At 39.7% G+C, this 16,030-nt stretch overlaps 1 protein-coding gene across 7 annotated transcripts in view; it reads right to left on the reverse strand.

Annotated features, from left to right (window-relative positions):
* The window catches only part of ptprsa (protein tyrosine phosphatase receptor type Sa), a 221,115-nt gene that overhangs the window by 41,990 nt on the left and 163,095 nt on the right, over positions 1 to 16,030 (reverse strand). For 3 of the 7 annotated variants that reach the window (XM_075485596.1, XM_075485599.1, XM_075485597.1), the window contains 6 exons: positions 10,259 to 10,579; positions 8,418 to 8,611; positions 7,332 to 7,358; positions 6,103 to 6,220; positions 1,145 to 1,738; positions 25 to 119 (listed from right to left, as the gene is read on the reverse strand). In XM_075485596.1, coding sequence (XP_075341711.1) covers positions 25 to 119; positions 1,145 to 1,738; positions 6,103 to 6,220; positions 7,332 to 7,358; positions 8,418 to 8,611; positions 10,259 to 10,579 — 1,349 coding nt within the window. The remainder of the gene's footprint in view (positions 1 to 24; positions 120 to 1,144; positions 1,739 to 6,102; positions 6,221 to 7,331; positions 7,359 to 8,417; positions 8,612 to 10,258; positions 10,580 to 16,030) is intronic. The other 4 variants (XM_075485598.1, XM_075485601.1, XM_075485600.1 and 1 more) reach the window with 2 other exon arrangements.

A 16,030-nucleotide genomic window follows, 5' to 3' on the forward strand; every position in this document is an offset into this window, starting at 1 on the left:
TTTCTCCTCAAAAAGTGAACTCACCGTGCATTTGTATGGAGATGTGCTTTTAGAAAACTTCCATGCAAGAACTACTGTGGTCTTTGTGGCCCACTTTACCGTGAAATTCTTTGGAACATCTGTTGAATGGACAAAAAGAAAGGAAAACAAAGAATGCATCTTAGGTCAAAGTATCAGATATAGAGACCAGAGAAAGGAAAACAAATGAAGATCCTTTGGGCTCATAAAACAACATTTTCTTCCCCTGCAACTTTCTTCTGGGTTGAAGAGTGAATGCATCTGTGAGCTGTGATTGGCTGTGAGAAGGGCAAGGCCATTGGTTAAGACACACAGCACATAAGACTCATGGACAACAAACCCATGAAGCACAAGGGTGTGACCTTTGCTAGCCATCGTGGGCAGTGCCAACCCATCTCACCACTGACTTTGAACCATGACCACTTGACGATTAGCAACTGACCCACGTAAACCCGATGCCAACTGTTCTTACAAGTTTGAGTTGGCACTGCCAACGTGCTGCCACATGGGCAAAGAGACAGACCCAAAACACAACATGCCAACAGTCCTCAGCAGTGCATCTGTGGAATGCCATGCCACAAGCTGTCCTGTTTAGGGACAGGGGGGAGGGGGACGAAGATTCAGTAGAGGAAAGGAGTTGGGAAGGGAACAATTTCCCAAAACATATAAACAAACTTAAAGTAAGTTAAACCAAAATCTGATTTAATATAATCTTAGAATAGGCTTAACATACTCTTGGAGTGACTGGATTTGACTGAGCTCCTACCTTGTTTGAAAACTGGGGATGTGAGATGGCAATAGTCGCGTGAAAGTGCTTGGCAAAGGGCTGCAAAGACTGACAGGAGTGTCTGACCAGAAAACACTTACCTTCAAATTCTAAGTTGATCTCCTCTTTCTTTTACTGACTGACTATGACTTACTGACTTGCGCTTTACCTGGTTTGGGTTAGTGAAGTGAGTATCCCATGGCAAGCAATTAAAATATCAATCTTTCCTCATTTTGAGGAGAGGTGGAGGTGGCTGAAAGAGTGGTTGGGGCTGATTTTCATTTATGTGTCATCGCAGATTGTTTTTAGCCAATTTCCAACCCCTGCCACTTGGTTGGAAAAGAAACAGGCAAGCCCTACCTGATGGATCAATGGCCACCGTCCGATACTGGATAGGCGGGCTGTAGGGCCCAGGACCTACACTGGTGTGTGCACGAATTTTCACATCATATGCCGAGTTTGGTTTGAGGCTGTTGAGCACATAGCTGGATAGGCTGGGAGGCAAGTGGAGTTCTTCTGGTGCTTCTCTTGTGCCTGCTTCTTTATAGGCCAAAGTGTACTCTGTGATGACCCCATTCCTTTCTGCCAGCACGGGTGGAGACCAGGACAGTTGCACTGAGCAGCATGTTACATTGGAGCCCTCAATAATTTGAGGGTATCCCCCTGGCGTATTCTCAGGCATGGTGAGTTCTGCCACAGCTTCTTCCCCAAAGCCCCCTCTGCTCTTGGCTGAGATTTTAAAAATATAAGTGGCCCCCCTGTGAATGTTGCCCACAGAGTACTGCCTCTTTTGGGGAGTGAATTCCAAAGTGGCCAAAGGGGGAAGATCTTTTCGACCAAACTGGAGCCGGTATCCTTGCAGATCCATGCCATTGGTCAGATCTGGAGGATCCCAATGAACAACAGCTGATGTCTTTGAGTCTTGACCCACGGACAGATAGGGTGGACCAGGCACTGTACAGACAAAGACAAAAAAAACAAATAAACAAACAAAAAAAACACATCTTAATTTTTGTGCTTTTGACTTGAATGAGAATGATACTGCTTATATCATGATTATGGACCAGTTTTGTCAATGATATCAACATCCTCCTTAAGCTACAAAGCAAGATGGAGCAGCCAAAGTGCATGAATCAGGATGCATGAATGCATTATATTTCTAAATATTTCAATGTAGCTCATAAGTATTCAGGTCCTCTTAGTGGCTATGATAAATATTAAAATGATTACTCAAACTAAAGTCATAGTAATAGTCTTAATTTAATCAATTTATTAGTTAAACTCAGTTTGTCAGGTTGTTTTACAAAAAGATGTGGAAGATCGTTATGGCTTATAAATTCTAGAGTGATCACTGTGCCCATTATCATTTCATGATCCATGCTAGCACCAGCCAAAATACTTTCAGTACTGCAAAGCATCACTAAAAATCTAAGCAAAGAACAGTGCCTCTTTCAGCTGTGAACATCTTTTGTAAAATGGATGATCTACTCATGGGGTCCAGTCCCCATTCTTCAGAGCGGCCCAGTTTAGCTGCTCTTGCAGATGACACGTCTAATCTGAACCCCTCTTTTAAGGACCCATTACTCAGATGGAGGCAGTAGGAGTTAAGAAAAGCCCTCAGTTCTCAAGGGGCTGTCAAAGCTTACCGAGAGATGAGTGTGGCTGATGAGACCCATTTCTCTGTAAATAAATTCTAACTTGACTCAATCATCTATCACTCTGCTTTCTTAGAAATAAAAGGCAGTTTTAGGACAAAATACTGACAAATATTTGTGAGACATATATATATGAGATGATTTCAGACCACAGGAACTTTAATTTTTAAGGAAGTGCTTCTCCTAAGTTCCTGCCATGCAGACACACCACTGGTTGTAGGGTCTTTCTAGGCTTCTACACTGGAGAAAATATTCTTTCAGCATAAGGGAAACCATTCTTGATGTGCACTGTGCAGTGATTGGTCCAGAAACTTACATACATACATACAGCACGGTGATTTGATGAGCATATGAATGCAGCATTGGCATCAACCATTACAAAAAACACTGATAAAAAAACTGTTCTGAACATTAGCTTTGAAAAATATCAAACAAAGGAGCAAGGAAATGAACCATATCACAGCATTTATTAAGAGACCAAACGTACTGGAGGACTTGCATGATTTTGACCCGTCTACAAACTGCCGGAAGGCTGTTATGTGACATCAGTGTTCTTATCTGCGGTGCAAATGCAACGAGAATAACATGCTCTTGAAGGTAAGTAGTTCTTCAGGGAACTCCCTAGTCCCCATTACCCTTAGTGAGCCCCTAGAGCTGTTGACTGGATCAGTAACATTGAGCAGGTAATGAAACACTTTTCAGTTTGTTTACCTGCCTGAATTTAATTTTGTGTGTCTACATGAGACCGGTGAGAAGATTGACAATCTGTGTATATTTGTGATTCTAAAAGCTTTCCAACTGGGTCGAGAAACTGGGTCTGCAGCTTTCTCAGCATGAATTTAAAAAGCTGAATAAGCTGAATACAAATGATTAACTCTAGTCAACTGTGTAACATACATTTCATCATTATCTTAAGCTGCTGAAATTATGGAAGGATTTTCTTTCTTCACCACTATGCACCCCAAGCTTAAATGTTACACTACATCAATTAAAATTCTTCAAAAACAAACATCGGACCTTTGAGCCTTTCCCTCCTTCCCTGTTTGCATCTTATGCAAGATGGTTTTCAGCCAGCTTCATCTTCTATATCACAATTCCAGCTGCACACAGAAGTATTTGGCCTGTTGCCCAGTATGGACTTAAAGTAATTTGGAGAAGCTAACATTAGTCTGAGGCAGCAGAACTCTCAGTGGAATCATATCATTGCACGAGTGTATCCGTGTATATGTGCATGGATTGAAAACACACACAAAGCAATCCACTCCATACAGTCTTATTCCTCTTCCCTTATTATTCATTTCTGTTAGCTAATGGTTTTCTCTCTGTTGCTAGTAGAATATGGGGGTGGATGGTTAGAGATAGTTTTTCAGCAGAGCTTTTGCCTGTAATGGAAAGCCGCATGTTGGGTGAGACAAATTCTCCTAATACTACTTGGCTACACACTACAACTCAGCTTGGTGTCATTTAAAAGCCCACTCTGCCTTCATGCTCACTGTTAATCAAGGAAATGAAATCAGAGATAATTATCCTTTGATGATTCCAAGAGTATATTCTCCATTTTCCATCTCTGTGTTTGACTTCTAAAATCAACAGGCTACCCTATTCTTCACAGCTTTTGTAGCCTGCGAACAGTTTTATTATTTGTGAATTTAAAACTGTGGTCTAATGCGTTCTGAGGGAGAAGGATCAGGGGCACTGAGGCAGCAGATTGGTGTTGGGTGGGGAGGTGGAACATGCTGTTTGTATGTGTGTGGTGCTTCAGGGTGATGATGAGAGTACGAGGGGCATGGTGAGGGGATGAAAAATGAGTGAATGAGGGATGATGAAGGTGACTAGGGACAGGGAGCAATCAGCTGCAAAGAGGGTCCAACAGGGATATGAGGAGGCTGCAATATTAGTGTGTGAGAGTGTGTAGGTTTCTGTGTGTACACAAGTGTTTCTGGGATTGCTGGACACCTTGATTGTCTCTCTCCTCTTCTCCTCCGTTTCACCCTCCACCGACACACGCTCCCTTATTCTTTCCTCATTTCTTCCCTTCTCCCTTTGCACTCTGCCAAATCACCCTCTTTTGATTTCCAAACCTCCTCCCCATCCCTCCCCCTATGTCCATTTCAGGGCTGACCCTGGTTCAATCCCTCCTTGTGGGACTCCCGGCACGTTTCCCATCAGGCCTCAGCATTAACAGCTTGCTGTTGACATTCACTCAGCTTGACTGAAAAAGGGGCAATCAGGTTTTTTTTCTCATTAACTCCTCTCTTGTGCTCGCCAATCATGTACACTCATACATACACTGTAAACACAAACATAACATCTCTGTGCACAGGATGAGATGAAAAGTGAAAACTTTTAATCAAGTCACCATGGATGTAAGATTTACTGCAAGAAAAAAAAAGAACCCATAGTTAAAGCTGTGATTACTGCATATCCCCGGGGGCTCAAAATATTGAAGGACATGTGGAGAGCAGAGGACGACCTTTTTTAAGCTTAAAGGTCAAATTTTCCTCCCACTGAATTTTTTTTCCTCTTTTCTTCTTTCAGTGTAGCCAACTTACAGTTGGAAAACCTTTGCGCATGTGCCAGGGGTTCATGGAGGGCACTTAGTGGCAAGGTGGGAAATGTTATGATAAATCTACAACTACTTTAACATGGCCCATTAGGAGAGGAATAGCTTTTACAGGGCCAATACAATAAAGATTTCTCACTCAACCAAAATCATGATAAAAAAAAAATAAAAAATCACTATATATCCAAATTACATGATTAGGGCTGCTCTTTGCAATGGGATACTAGCAACTTTTAGAAGCTTGCACATATGAACCCCTCAGTATCCTTGACTGCAAAAAATTACAATGAGGAAAGGCAACAGAGTTTAATTTATCGACTAAAACTGTTTATGACTAAAAGATTAAAAGAGAGGGGTACGTTATATGAATAATGCAAGCTATTCAAAATTTCTGACAGCCAAAATAAGACTTTTGAATTAATTTCTTTTATCTATTCATTTCAATTAACATTATATTTACAGAGTTACAGTATTGTCCACACTAAAAACACTAAATAATACATTTATTTATAATAATATTTCATAATTTTTTAGATTGAGAACCTAATGTGTTAGGTCGCTATAGATTTTTAACTGTTTGTAATATGCTAATTAATTTTTGTTCAAGTTTTCTGATGGGTCGTTTTTATTTCATCTGCTCTCATAAAAGCATTAAGCCCATGATCTCAAAAAATCTGTGGATAGTCTTCAAATCATAAAGGCAACACTGATATAAGTCAACACGCACTTAGCCTAAGACGTGTCGAACATAAAATGCAGCAGCTAATAAAAGGCTTGACTTAACTTTTGAATGAAGACTTATAAACTTATTCCAAATGTCATAAATTCTCACAGTTGTTTATATCTGCTTTTCATACATTTGAGATTTTTTTGATCAGTAAATACACCAACTTGACTCAGAGGTTCATAACAGTACTGTTGATCAAATACAGAAGCAGCTGAAGCAGCAGAACCTAGCAGTAACAGATGGGTCAGAATGATGAAGAAGCCCCAGGCAAAGCACCCTTAAGTTACAGGCTGAAAGAAAATGCCATTTATAGCTGCATGAACAAACGTTTCTTGACTAAATGAACAAACAAATGAGTCATCTCTGTACTGACCAGCCCCTTTGGTCACCACCAGTTTGGGTTTGCTTCGAGCTCCATCCCCCTTGGTGGTGTATGCTGCGACCGTGATGGAGTAAGTAGTATCTGACTTGAGTCCTCCAATGACCATTTCCTATGAAAAAACACATGGAAGGGATAGGAAAAGGGAAAATGTCAAAATGTGTTTTTTAATTTTTTATGATTTGACTCCACTTTGTGCAGCTATGACTGCCATGTGCTGAATATAAATCTACGAGTCTCTTTATTATTTTCTTGAGACATGCATTAAATGTAACGTTTACCCCTGTGTAATAGTAGGCCTTTCCATTACGTAAATCCTTAAGAGTTGCTGAGGCGGAGGAGGGACATCATGTATGTAAATACAAAGTGTTCCTTCCCTATTCCTTAAGCAATATTCCAATCAGCAACTTAACTTTGATAAATGCAGGCTGAATACATCCTGCCCTTTCGCTGGCAGTTTTTACCTAAGCCATTAAGTTTCCTTGAGTCCTCTTCAAAGAGAGGCTTCCGATCAATTCTAATGAATCGTTCAAGGGAGCTGGTTTGAACGAATGCAGAATGAGGTTTTTAACAGGCGGGTTGGCATAGGGATGGGGGAAGTCAATAAAGGTAAATGAGCTATAAGTACTGTCTTGCACTTGACTAGCTATTCATGTAGCACAAATGGACAGAGGCTTCACATCTGGGTTTAAAGCAAGGGCACATTTTGTTGAAAAAAAAATGTGAATGGCTATCAGAGATGTGATGAGGATTAACAGAGACATTCTGCAAAGTAAAGGTCTTAATAGGTATATAGAACTTAATGCAGCACAGCAAGTCACCACATCTGAAATTAAAGTATACATACTAAAATCAAACCAACAAAAATTTGGAAAAAGAAAATAGAAGTACACACATTATCACAGCACAGGAAAAAAAAATGCTGTTTCAACACGCAGCAAGTTTCAACTAGCATTAGCATTCCACACACAGTGGCCAGTGGTTATTGCATCAGCCAATCTTTTGTACAAGCTCACTGGCAACAGAAATTTGCCCTATTTTCCTTAGTGGCATATAGTGTGAAGAGTGACTGGCCAGAAAGCTGAAGTGAAGCCTTTGTGCCACTTTGCTGTCCAAACATAAATAAAGACAAGAGGGGACATGAAAACTGTGAATCCAACCAGGTTGATGCAATAGCCGCTGTTTCAAGCACACAAAGCACACAGGTTAAACTTCATACTCACATATTCAGCGATATCGTCCGTTTCCCACTAACCCCCCCGCCAAAGAGGAGAGTGCAGGAGAGAAAGAGAAGAGAGCAATATTTTTTTTAAAGAAAAAGAAAGAAGTAATGGAAGAAATTGGATTGTCTTGAAAGAGGGGCATTAGAGGTTTGGGGGCAAAGAGTGGATAGTAAAAATAGGTCACTACTTTTGGGTGGTCAGGAGAAAAAAAAGCTGCTTGAAGCTTTAGAGAGGAAACAGAAACAGGAGAGTGGTATAGGTCTGCCAATAGGCCCGAAGAGCTTTCATTGATAACTAAAGCCAGTAATAACACTAAGGTGAAGCTTTACGTGATTTGATGATATGATTGCTTTAGAAATTTATATACAACATAATAGATATTTACCCCAGCATTATGTTGACTACAAGATGAAGTAATTTGTAAGAGGTCTTGAATTCATTAAGGCCAAAAATTTGATGTAATGCTTTTCATTCCTTCCTCCCCAGTATATATATATATATATATATATATATATAACACTGCATACAGACTGTGTTTTAAAAAAAAAGTTTTTTGTTTTAATGTTGCTATTGCTTCCAGGGTGTAATTTCTGAATGACTGTTTCTGAACAGAATTATTACACTTTTCTTGGATCTCTCTAGAACTATGTTGACGGATATTTTGTAAGTTATTGGCTGATCTTTGGTTAAACATTCTGATGACAATTGTATCCCTCCACTTATGCCCATAATAACAAATTCAGAATTTCTTTTCAAGTGTTTCCATTTGAGACAATCCTTGCCTTAAAAGCAGGATATCTTAATCAGAGTCATGAATGCAAAGGGAAGAGAAAAAGATGAGGGGAACTTTGATTGTAGTGCTTGTTGTGGGCTGAGGCAACAAGAATATTACAGTATTATGAAATAAAAGGGAGAGGGAAGAGGACCAACATTTCTTCCCATACACCAGTGATATTGGCACGGCCACAACAGTGACGGTTAAGTATGCAATTTATAGTCTGTATGAGAAAAAAAAAGAGTTTACTCTGAGCTGGAATTTTTCTTATGTCACATGTCAATAATGGAGAAACTATGAGAATGTCATACCTGGGCATCAGCAAGCATGACATCCTTGATGAGCGGCAGGCCCCGTGACTCGCCATTTTCCACACGTACATAGTGAACCTGGTAGCCACGGATCTGACCGTTCTGCTTGCCTGGGATTAGGGAGCGCCACATCACCTTAATTGCAGTAGAGTTGAGGACCTCCACCTCGACCCGCCTCGGTGGAGCCCCCGGAACTAAGGAATAAAAGAAAACAGTGATTGGAACATACTGTAGATGAGTTGTCATTCTGATCCATCATTTTCTGATGGAAAGAGAAAATGTTTCATACCCCCCCCCCCAAAAAAAACACTCTTGCCCACTTATATACATGCAAAATGTATTAAATATACAATTGGCAAGAATGGTAGAGGAATTAAAAACAACAAACACACACCAGTGCCAGTCGTCTCACTATAGCACATCTCCTATCACACCCACACGCTGCATCACCAATGTCTCATGTCACTTCCACCCTTTCATTTTGTGTCTGACTGTGGGGAGCCTTGCCTTTCAGTCATAATGACGACCTTTATGGCAAGCCTTGCCTCCAGGCTATCTGGGGTGGCATGGAATGTCCCTTACCAAGATGGATGTGCCATGAATTAAACTATTCCTCTCAAACTGCTTCGTTTTGCTCCTCCACAAACACTTTGAGTGGCATTCTTCACCCCCTAAATCACAACCTCATCTCCCCTCAATTTTGCACCAATCCTGTTTACTACCAGTCTTTGATACCTGTTAACTCTGGCTCTTATTTCTTCAACAGACACTTCTGTCACATGCTCTCATTGTAATGACACCAGAAAATGTGTTATAGCTATTAGCTTTCACCGCAGATTCAGATCTTTCTAATACTGGTATGTTTTAAACATACACTGAAGCTCATCTTGTGCTGAGCGCGGTTTACATCACTGTCAGAAAATTCCTTAAAAAGCTGTGGTAATGGATGTAAAAAGGATTATGGAGAACAGAAGACAGTGTGAGTTGTTCATCAGTCACTAAGACGTGCCGTGACATGCTCACATCTTCACTTCTTAGTTTGTCATTTAGATGTTGCTATCCAACTCAGCCATATCACGTTTATGTTTTGTTCTGTCATAAGTGAGTGTTTTCTGCAAGCATCTTGACTTTTCTTTTCTTCCCCATCAAACATTTTGTTGTGCTGAACTGGAACAAAACAAAAAGGAGTGGAAATTAAGAAAAATCCATCAATGTGCAAAGAAGTTGTCCTTTCTTTCCAGTGACATTCACCCGGGCATGCCTACTCAATTTAACAGCTTGGTTTACGCTCAAACAATGACAGCCTGTGGCATTCTGAGTGTTTTTAGTGGCCTGAGTTGCACACTTAAGGGCATTACAACAGTAATTACCGAGCACAGTGAGAGCAATGTTCATTCTGTTTCATTAACCTAAGTTTCCAGTCAGGTAGATTCTGCTCGAACCTTAAAGATATTTATACATCTTTAACCTCCAGGTTGCAGTCTGTTATGATCATAAATGCATGGACAGATATGGCTTTGCACCGAATATCAGTGATACAGTAATTGCTTATGGCACTCAGCTGAGCAATGGGATACTTTTAAAAGGCTAAAGATAAATGTGTTCTATCTATTGTAGAAGCCATTATAAATTACATTTAGTTAGTGAAAAGCTACGTAGTGGATTTACTAAGTGTGCCACAATATTTAGAATGTTGCAAATCAAATAGTTCATGCAGCTGCATTTAATCATGTTATTTAGAACTAAAAGCCTGGTATACATCTGAAAGACAATCTGTCAAAGGAACACTGTCAATGAAACAAACAAATAATGACTTTATCTCTTGATGAAGATTCACATACCGTCTTCATCTGTCCGACAGATCAGGGCCTCACTCTCAGGGCCTGACCCAATCATAGTGGAGGCAGACACAGTGATACGGTACTGGGTCCACTTCTCAAGTCGCTGAAGCAACACCTGCTCTTCAGTTGGAGGCACCATTGGCTCCTCTATGAGATCCGTGTTGTCACCAGCCCCTTCTGATGGGCCAACCACCTGGTAGAGCACCCTATACCCCGTCAGGTCACCATTCTGACTCTCCAGTGGTGGAGGGCTCCAACTTACCAACAGGCTGGTGGAGCTGGTGGTGCGGCACTTAATTTCTTGAGGGGGAGCTGAGGGTTCTGGTGAAGGGAATAGGACAGGAAGGAAGGGGGGAGCAGAGGACGAGGAGGATGAGGAAGGGAGGGGTGAGGAACAAAAATATAAAAAGATGGGAGAGATAAAGAAAATGAAAAAAAGGAAAAATTCAAAACTCATAAAAAAAGGAATAATTGAAATAAAATTGTTAAACAAAAACAGAATAAGGTGTAAAGAAACAAACAAAAAAAAACAACAACAAGCAAATGTCAACATAAAAAGGCATAAATGGACAACAGACAAGACTATGTAATAATGAATCTAGATGGCTATCCATTTGAGTTACCCTGTCTAGTAGTTTAGTTAAAAAAATGTATTAAAGCCATTTTAGGTATTTTTGCTACCAAAGCACAGGGCTAGCTGTCTAGTCCTTGTTATCTCAAAAACTATCTACCTGATAAACATGTCTCAAACACTAAGTTTCTCATTTAACTGAAACAAAGTAACTTGGCTGTCAACATGGCCAATAATATGTAATGTTATTTATATCAGGCCAGTGAACAAAATGTACTTTATCCAAAGCAAGCAATAAGGAAATGGGCAATTGCATCACCCGTTCTTCTAAATCTATGGGTGTTGAGGCATTTGACTGCTATTCGTGTCTGAAGTGTTCTTTGAAAACATGTTAAAACCTACACATTTGTGCAGTCTCCAAATCAAACTCAGTGCCAGGTTCTGAGACCGGCTGTGCTTAGTCAGAGCGAGTGCTGTGCATGGGCTACAAAATGTGTAATTTTTCATTTACAGTTTTATATAATAAGGGATAGAGAACATATATGAAAGTCTTTTTTTTCTTGTTGTTGCCAATCCCAAATAACTGTTTTATGTGAAAGTAAACTGTTTCCTGCTTGATGAAGCAAATCCAGTTCATTATTACATTTTTGTCATTTAAGCAGGTAAACATAACGCCATAATAAAAAACAAAACTATATATCATCAGAAAAAAAAGATATCCTAAAAATAGTCAAATTAAGGAGAAAACTTAAAAGAGGACATGGTGGAAACAAGCAGCATGTTCTCATTCCAAAACAAAGGCCGAAGACATAAACTATGAAGTAAAGTAAAACAAATTCCTCTGTAAACAGAGTTACTCAAAAGGAAAATTCACAACAACAGTTAAGACTCGCGATGACAGCTCATGAGAAAACAAAAAAATGTACTCAGAATAATCAGAAAATTCAACTCATAAAACAATAAAGTAAAAGACGAACAAACAAAATTCACAAGCATTGTCTGCATCATACGTACCTGATTCCCAAAAATACAAAATTCAAAAGACTTTCTTACCACCAGCACCTGACTACAGAGCGTGCTTACTCTGGAGTCAGTGAACAGCAACGCTTTCCCTTCCTCAAAGTATCCCATCAATTTTTAGATCAATTCCTGTTACTGAATCAGCGAGCGCCTTTACCCACTTTGAGGTTGACGGAAGGGAAAGAGTTGGCTCTGTGCTGTAAGCAGGGCTGTTTAATACTGTATTGTTGGGCCTGAGGGTCCACAAGACTGTGAGAGGGGAGGCCAAAGGGGGGAAACTCACTACTTGAGAACTTGGCCAAGCACACAAATATCCTTCCTTGTTGACAATTTATAGAAATATATCCCATTTCATAGCCTTGTGCCTTTGTATCTTCTTTGTAGAGCCTACTGCCATTTTGAGAGTGCCAAGACACAATAATAGGGCAAGAAACTCTGAAAGCTTGTATCATGGAATTTGTAAAAGTATAATGATAATGTTCTAAGTGTAATGTCACTTTGTGAAGAACAATTTCAAAAATTAAAATAAAAACTAGTAGTTCTGAGTATTAAAGGCTTCCACCGAGGGAAAACTGAATGTTCCAGTTCACAAAAATAAGACAGGACCAGTTAAAAAAAAACTTCTCTGTGTCCAATGGGCTTATTTACTTAAGGACTTACTGGATTTTGAGCCTTTCAACTTCTTTTCCTTCACCCATATTGTATTTGCAAACTCTCCGCATCAAAAATGATTGCTCAGTTCTCAATCTTTGTGGTGCAAAAAAGGCTATGAATCTGACAGGGACCAGGCTATCACAGTGCACAGACCTCCCAATCCCTGATAACAGTTTAAGAGTGGCTGGGGCACAGCTTTGATAAAGTGCATATCCCACCAAGGCGAGTAGTAGGATTATGGATACAGAACTATACAACCACAAAGAAGTATCTCAGCTAATGCTTCACTTGAAGTTCTTTCAAATCTTCCTCTGAGAAGCCTTCCTAAATTCGATTGACAAATAATTAGTCATGTCTGCATTCATATTCTTCCTTTTGACTTTTAAGTCTCTTGTGATGTGACCAGGTGCTCTGGGTATGCAATATCAGGCATTCATGACATGCCTAGTCATTCTGACTATGTTAGCATTGTAGATGCTTTTCGTGCAAGATCTGGATTGGTTAAAGAATAATGCCAAATTATAGCAACAATGACCATTACTCATTTCTTGTTGTCAACTACTAAAGTAATGGATGCTGCCAATGCTTTTTCTATCAGAGTTTAAGCACTTGTATGTGTTGTATTCTATCTGAAGCCTCAAATGACAGGATGTTTGTATTTGTGGATCATCATGGAATTAATCCCTGAAATGCCAAATGGCCATGGTGTAGCTTGCACAAATATTCCAATATATCTAAAAACCTCCTGCAATTACAGTAAGTGGGGGAGCTAAACTGCTTGTTTGGTTAAATACAGAGGATTTAGAATCTGCCACTTTAATTTCAGAGATAGCTCTTGACTGGCTACTGGCAGGTTCTAGGTATAATCTAAATGTGTAACAAAGCCTGACAATCCAAGGCCTAGGCTTATGGCTCATTGGAGAGCATGAAATTAATTCTGACGCTATGAAATGGGATTCTTATCTGCCACTCTGTGGCCCTGCAGTCCTCTAACACCCACTCCCATAGTCTATCTGAAGTCCTAAGACCATGCACTGTAACTGTGTAACAGCTAAAAGAAATACCGGGAGCCCTCCCAGCTCTCGGGTTGTGGACCCACTTCGACCACGTCTGAACAGTTTCACAAAAATGGTCTCAACCTGGACTGACAAAATGGTAGCATACCACATGAGGCCTTGCTTCTGAATGAGGGCCACTGTTGCCAATGCCTAGTAATAATTAGGGACTAGCCTAATAATTGTTCCATCTTTGATATGATGGCATAAATCACACCGGAACAGTTCAAGTATGAAGAAACATTCAAGGATTTCTTTTTTCTGTGTTTTTGACATAGTGGTCCCCATGACAAGGCCCCTGGTAATGCTACTTGGCCTGAACACAAACTTCAACATTTGAACATTTTGAGCATTGATGTTATTGAAAAAACAGTGAGGAAAATCATGTCATACTTTATGTCTTTTCACTTTGTGGCACAGTGCTTCAGTCTGCCAGACATCGCCATCAATCAAATTCAAAGCTGAAATGTTTTGGATTTTGCAACTAATGTTGAACTTGAGTTTGCACAACAAACATAGAAAAAAATGGATGCATCCATTGTGCTACAATGTTTCTTGGATGGAATGGGTTTGGGCTACATTTATTTATTTTGCAATTGTAATTACAAATTTGATCCAAACGCTCTTTGTTAATTCAATTGGCTTTCTCTGGTGTGTTTTGTATTTGTGTGTGTGTATGCGTTGCAATATTAAGATAGTTAATGTAAGCTTAATGAGTCAAAGTGCTTTTCTGTTATGTGGATGCATAGAGATGCAGCTATTTGTGACCTGTGTAATGAGCCAAGCTGTAGATATGTCAGTTCAATATTAAAAAAACAAAACACCACATAAAAAAAAAAATAATCCAAGCTTATAAAGAACAAAGATGTAGACGCGGCAGACTGAATCCCTGAACCACACAATCACTTACCTTAAAGCTTCCAAAAGTTAGATTTGTGTTGGAAAACATCTTATTGTGTCTGACTTAGTCTTTGATTTTTCAGACTTCTGTACTGACAAAGTGATGGGTGTTTTTCACACCTGCTGATACTGGGACTTTTCATTGCATTAAAAAAAGTTGAGAAGTTGAGAAACCTATTAACACTGAGGTGAAAACACTGCAGTAGAATAAATGAAAAGGGTAAAGATAACAGTTAACCAATTTCCGGGATTTCCATGGTGTGCAGGAAGATGTAATCAACTAGTGGCCATGTTTTCTGTCTCCTGTTATTGTATGGATTAAAGAAGTATACGATGCTCTGTCAGTTGTGTTGTAGTCGCTTGTGTCTGTCTTGGACTTCCAGAAAGATAACATTGGGAGGGATGTCAAACCAATGCTCTTTCAAGGTCATCCGAAATGAATAGAAAATCATAAACAAAAAGATCCAACTCAAAACTTTTGTAAAAAAGTCAACATAAATGGAAGAGGATTTCAAGTGTGCAAAGTGGTGTCAAGCCATTCCAAGGAGTGTTTTTGTTCCAATGCACAAGGAAACAAGTGGATAGAGAGAAACAGAGCAGGGATAGGGTGATGTAAGAGAAAGAGTTGGGGCGAATTCAGTCCCATCTGCTTGAGGTTTACAGGTCAGCAACAAATGCAAAAGCAAAGGCAAGGACAATACAAACACACACTGACAGGTGAGGATGTGCACAAAGTTTCGAGAGACACCCAGACTGTAATGGGGATGGATAAACATGTATTCTCATGCTTGATGTGATCAAAGATCAACAGTGCAACGACTGCTTCTCAACGGCTCCCCAAGTGGAAAGGAGTGAGTGTCACATGCGAGTGGCGCTCTCCTCAGTGACTCTGCAATGTCTATGAAGCTCTGCAGCCTAGCAGCAACAAAAAGAAGTGTGAAGTGGTTGTTCCAAACCCCCCACATCCACATGTGGGGGCACAGCCAACAAGTTACACTGGTAGAAACAGAAAATGTGTTCAAAGAAGTGTGCTCCCACCGCCATGGCTCTCCTATATGACTGTAAGAGGTTCTCTGGTTTTCACTTTCAAAATCTGCCAATTCAGTCAGTTTATTGAGAACAAAAGCAGCCATTCCAACAATATATTTCTCTTTATTTTTTCAATAATATGCATAATCAAAGTCCATGATAACTCGCTCAGATCTGCCCTTAATCTCATAAATCCAGCCACAATCTTAATGTTCTTTATCTTTAATGTATTACATGTCGATGAACAGCATCATTGTTAAGCTTTATGTGCAGTGCGAACCCATGAGATATGAATTAAGTGCCATGGAATACCAATGATACTTATTTCTACTGTTGGACAATCAATTGGATCCATCACAGTATTTGTATTTCCCATACCGCTCTTACTCCACTTGCATTATAAATCACTATTTTGTAGACCTCTTGGGGTCACAAAGGATGTATTTTCTTTTTGTTATTTAAACCAAACCTCAATCCAAATAGTTCAACCAAACAGTTTAGGGTCCGAATCTAAAAAAAGACATTTTCTAATCTAAACTAATG

The sequence above is a fragment of the Odontesthes bonariensis genome, chromosome 15 (genome assembly GCF_027942865.1).
Source record: "Odontesthes bonariensis isolate fOdoBon6 chromosome 15, fOdoBon6.hap1, whole genome shotgun sequence".
NCBI lineage: Eukaryota > Metazoa > Chordata > Actinopteri > Atheriniformes > Atherinopsidae > Odontesthes > Odontesthes bonariensis.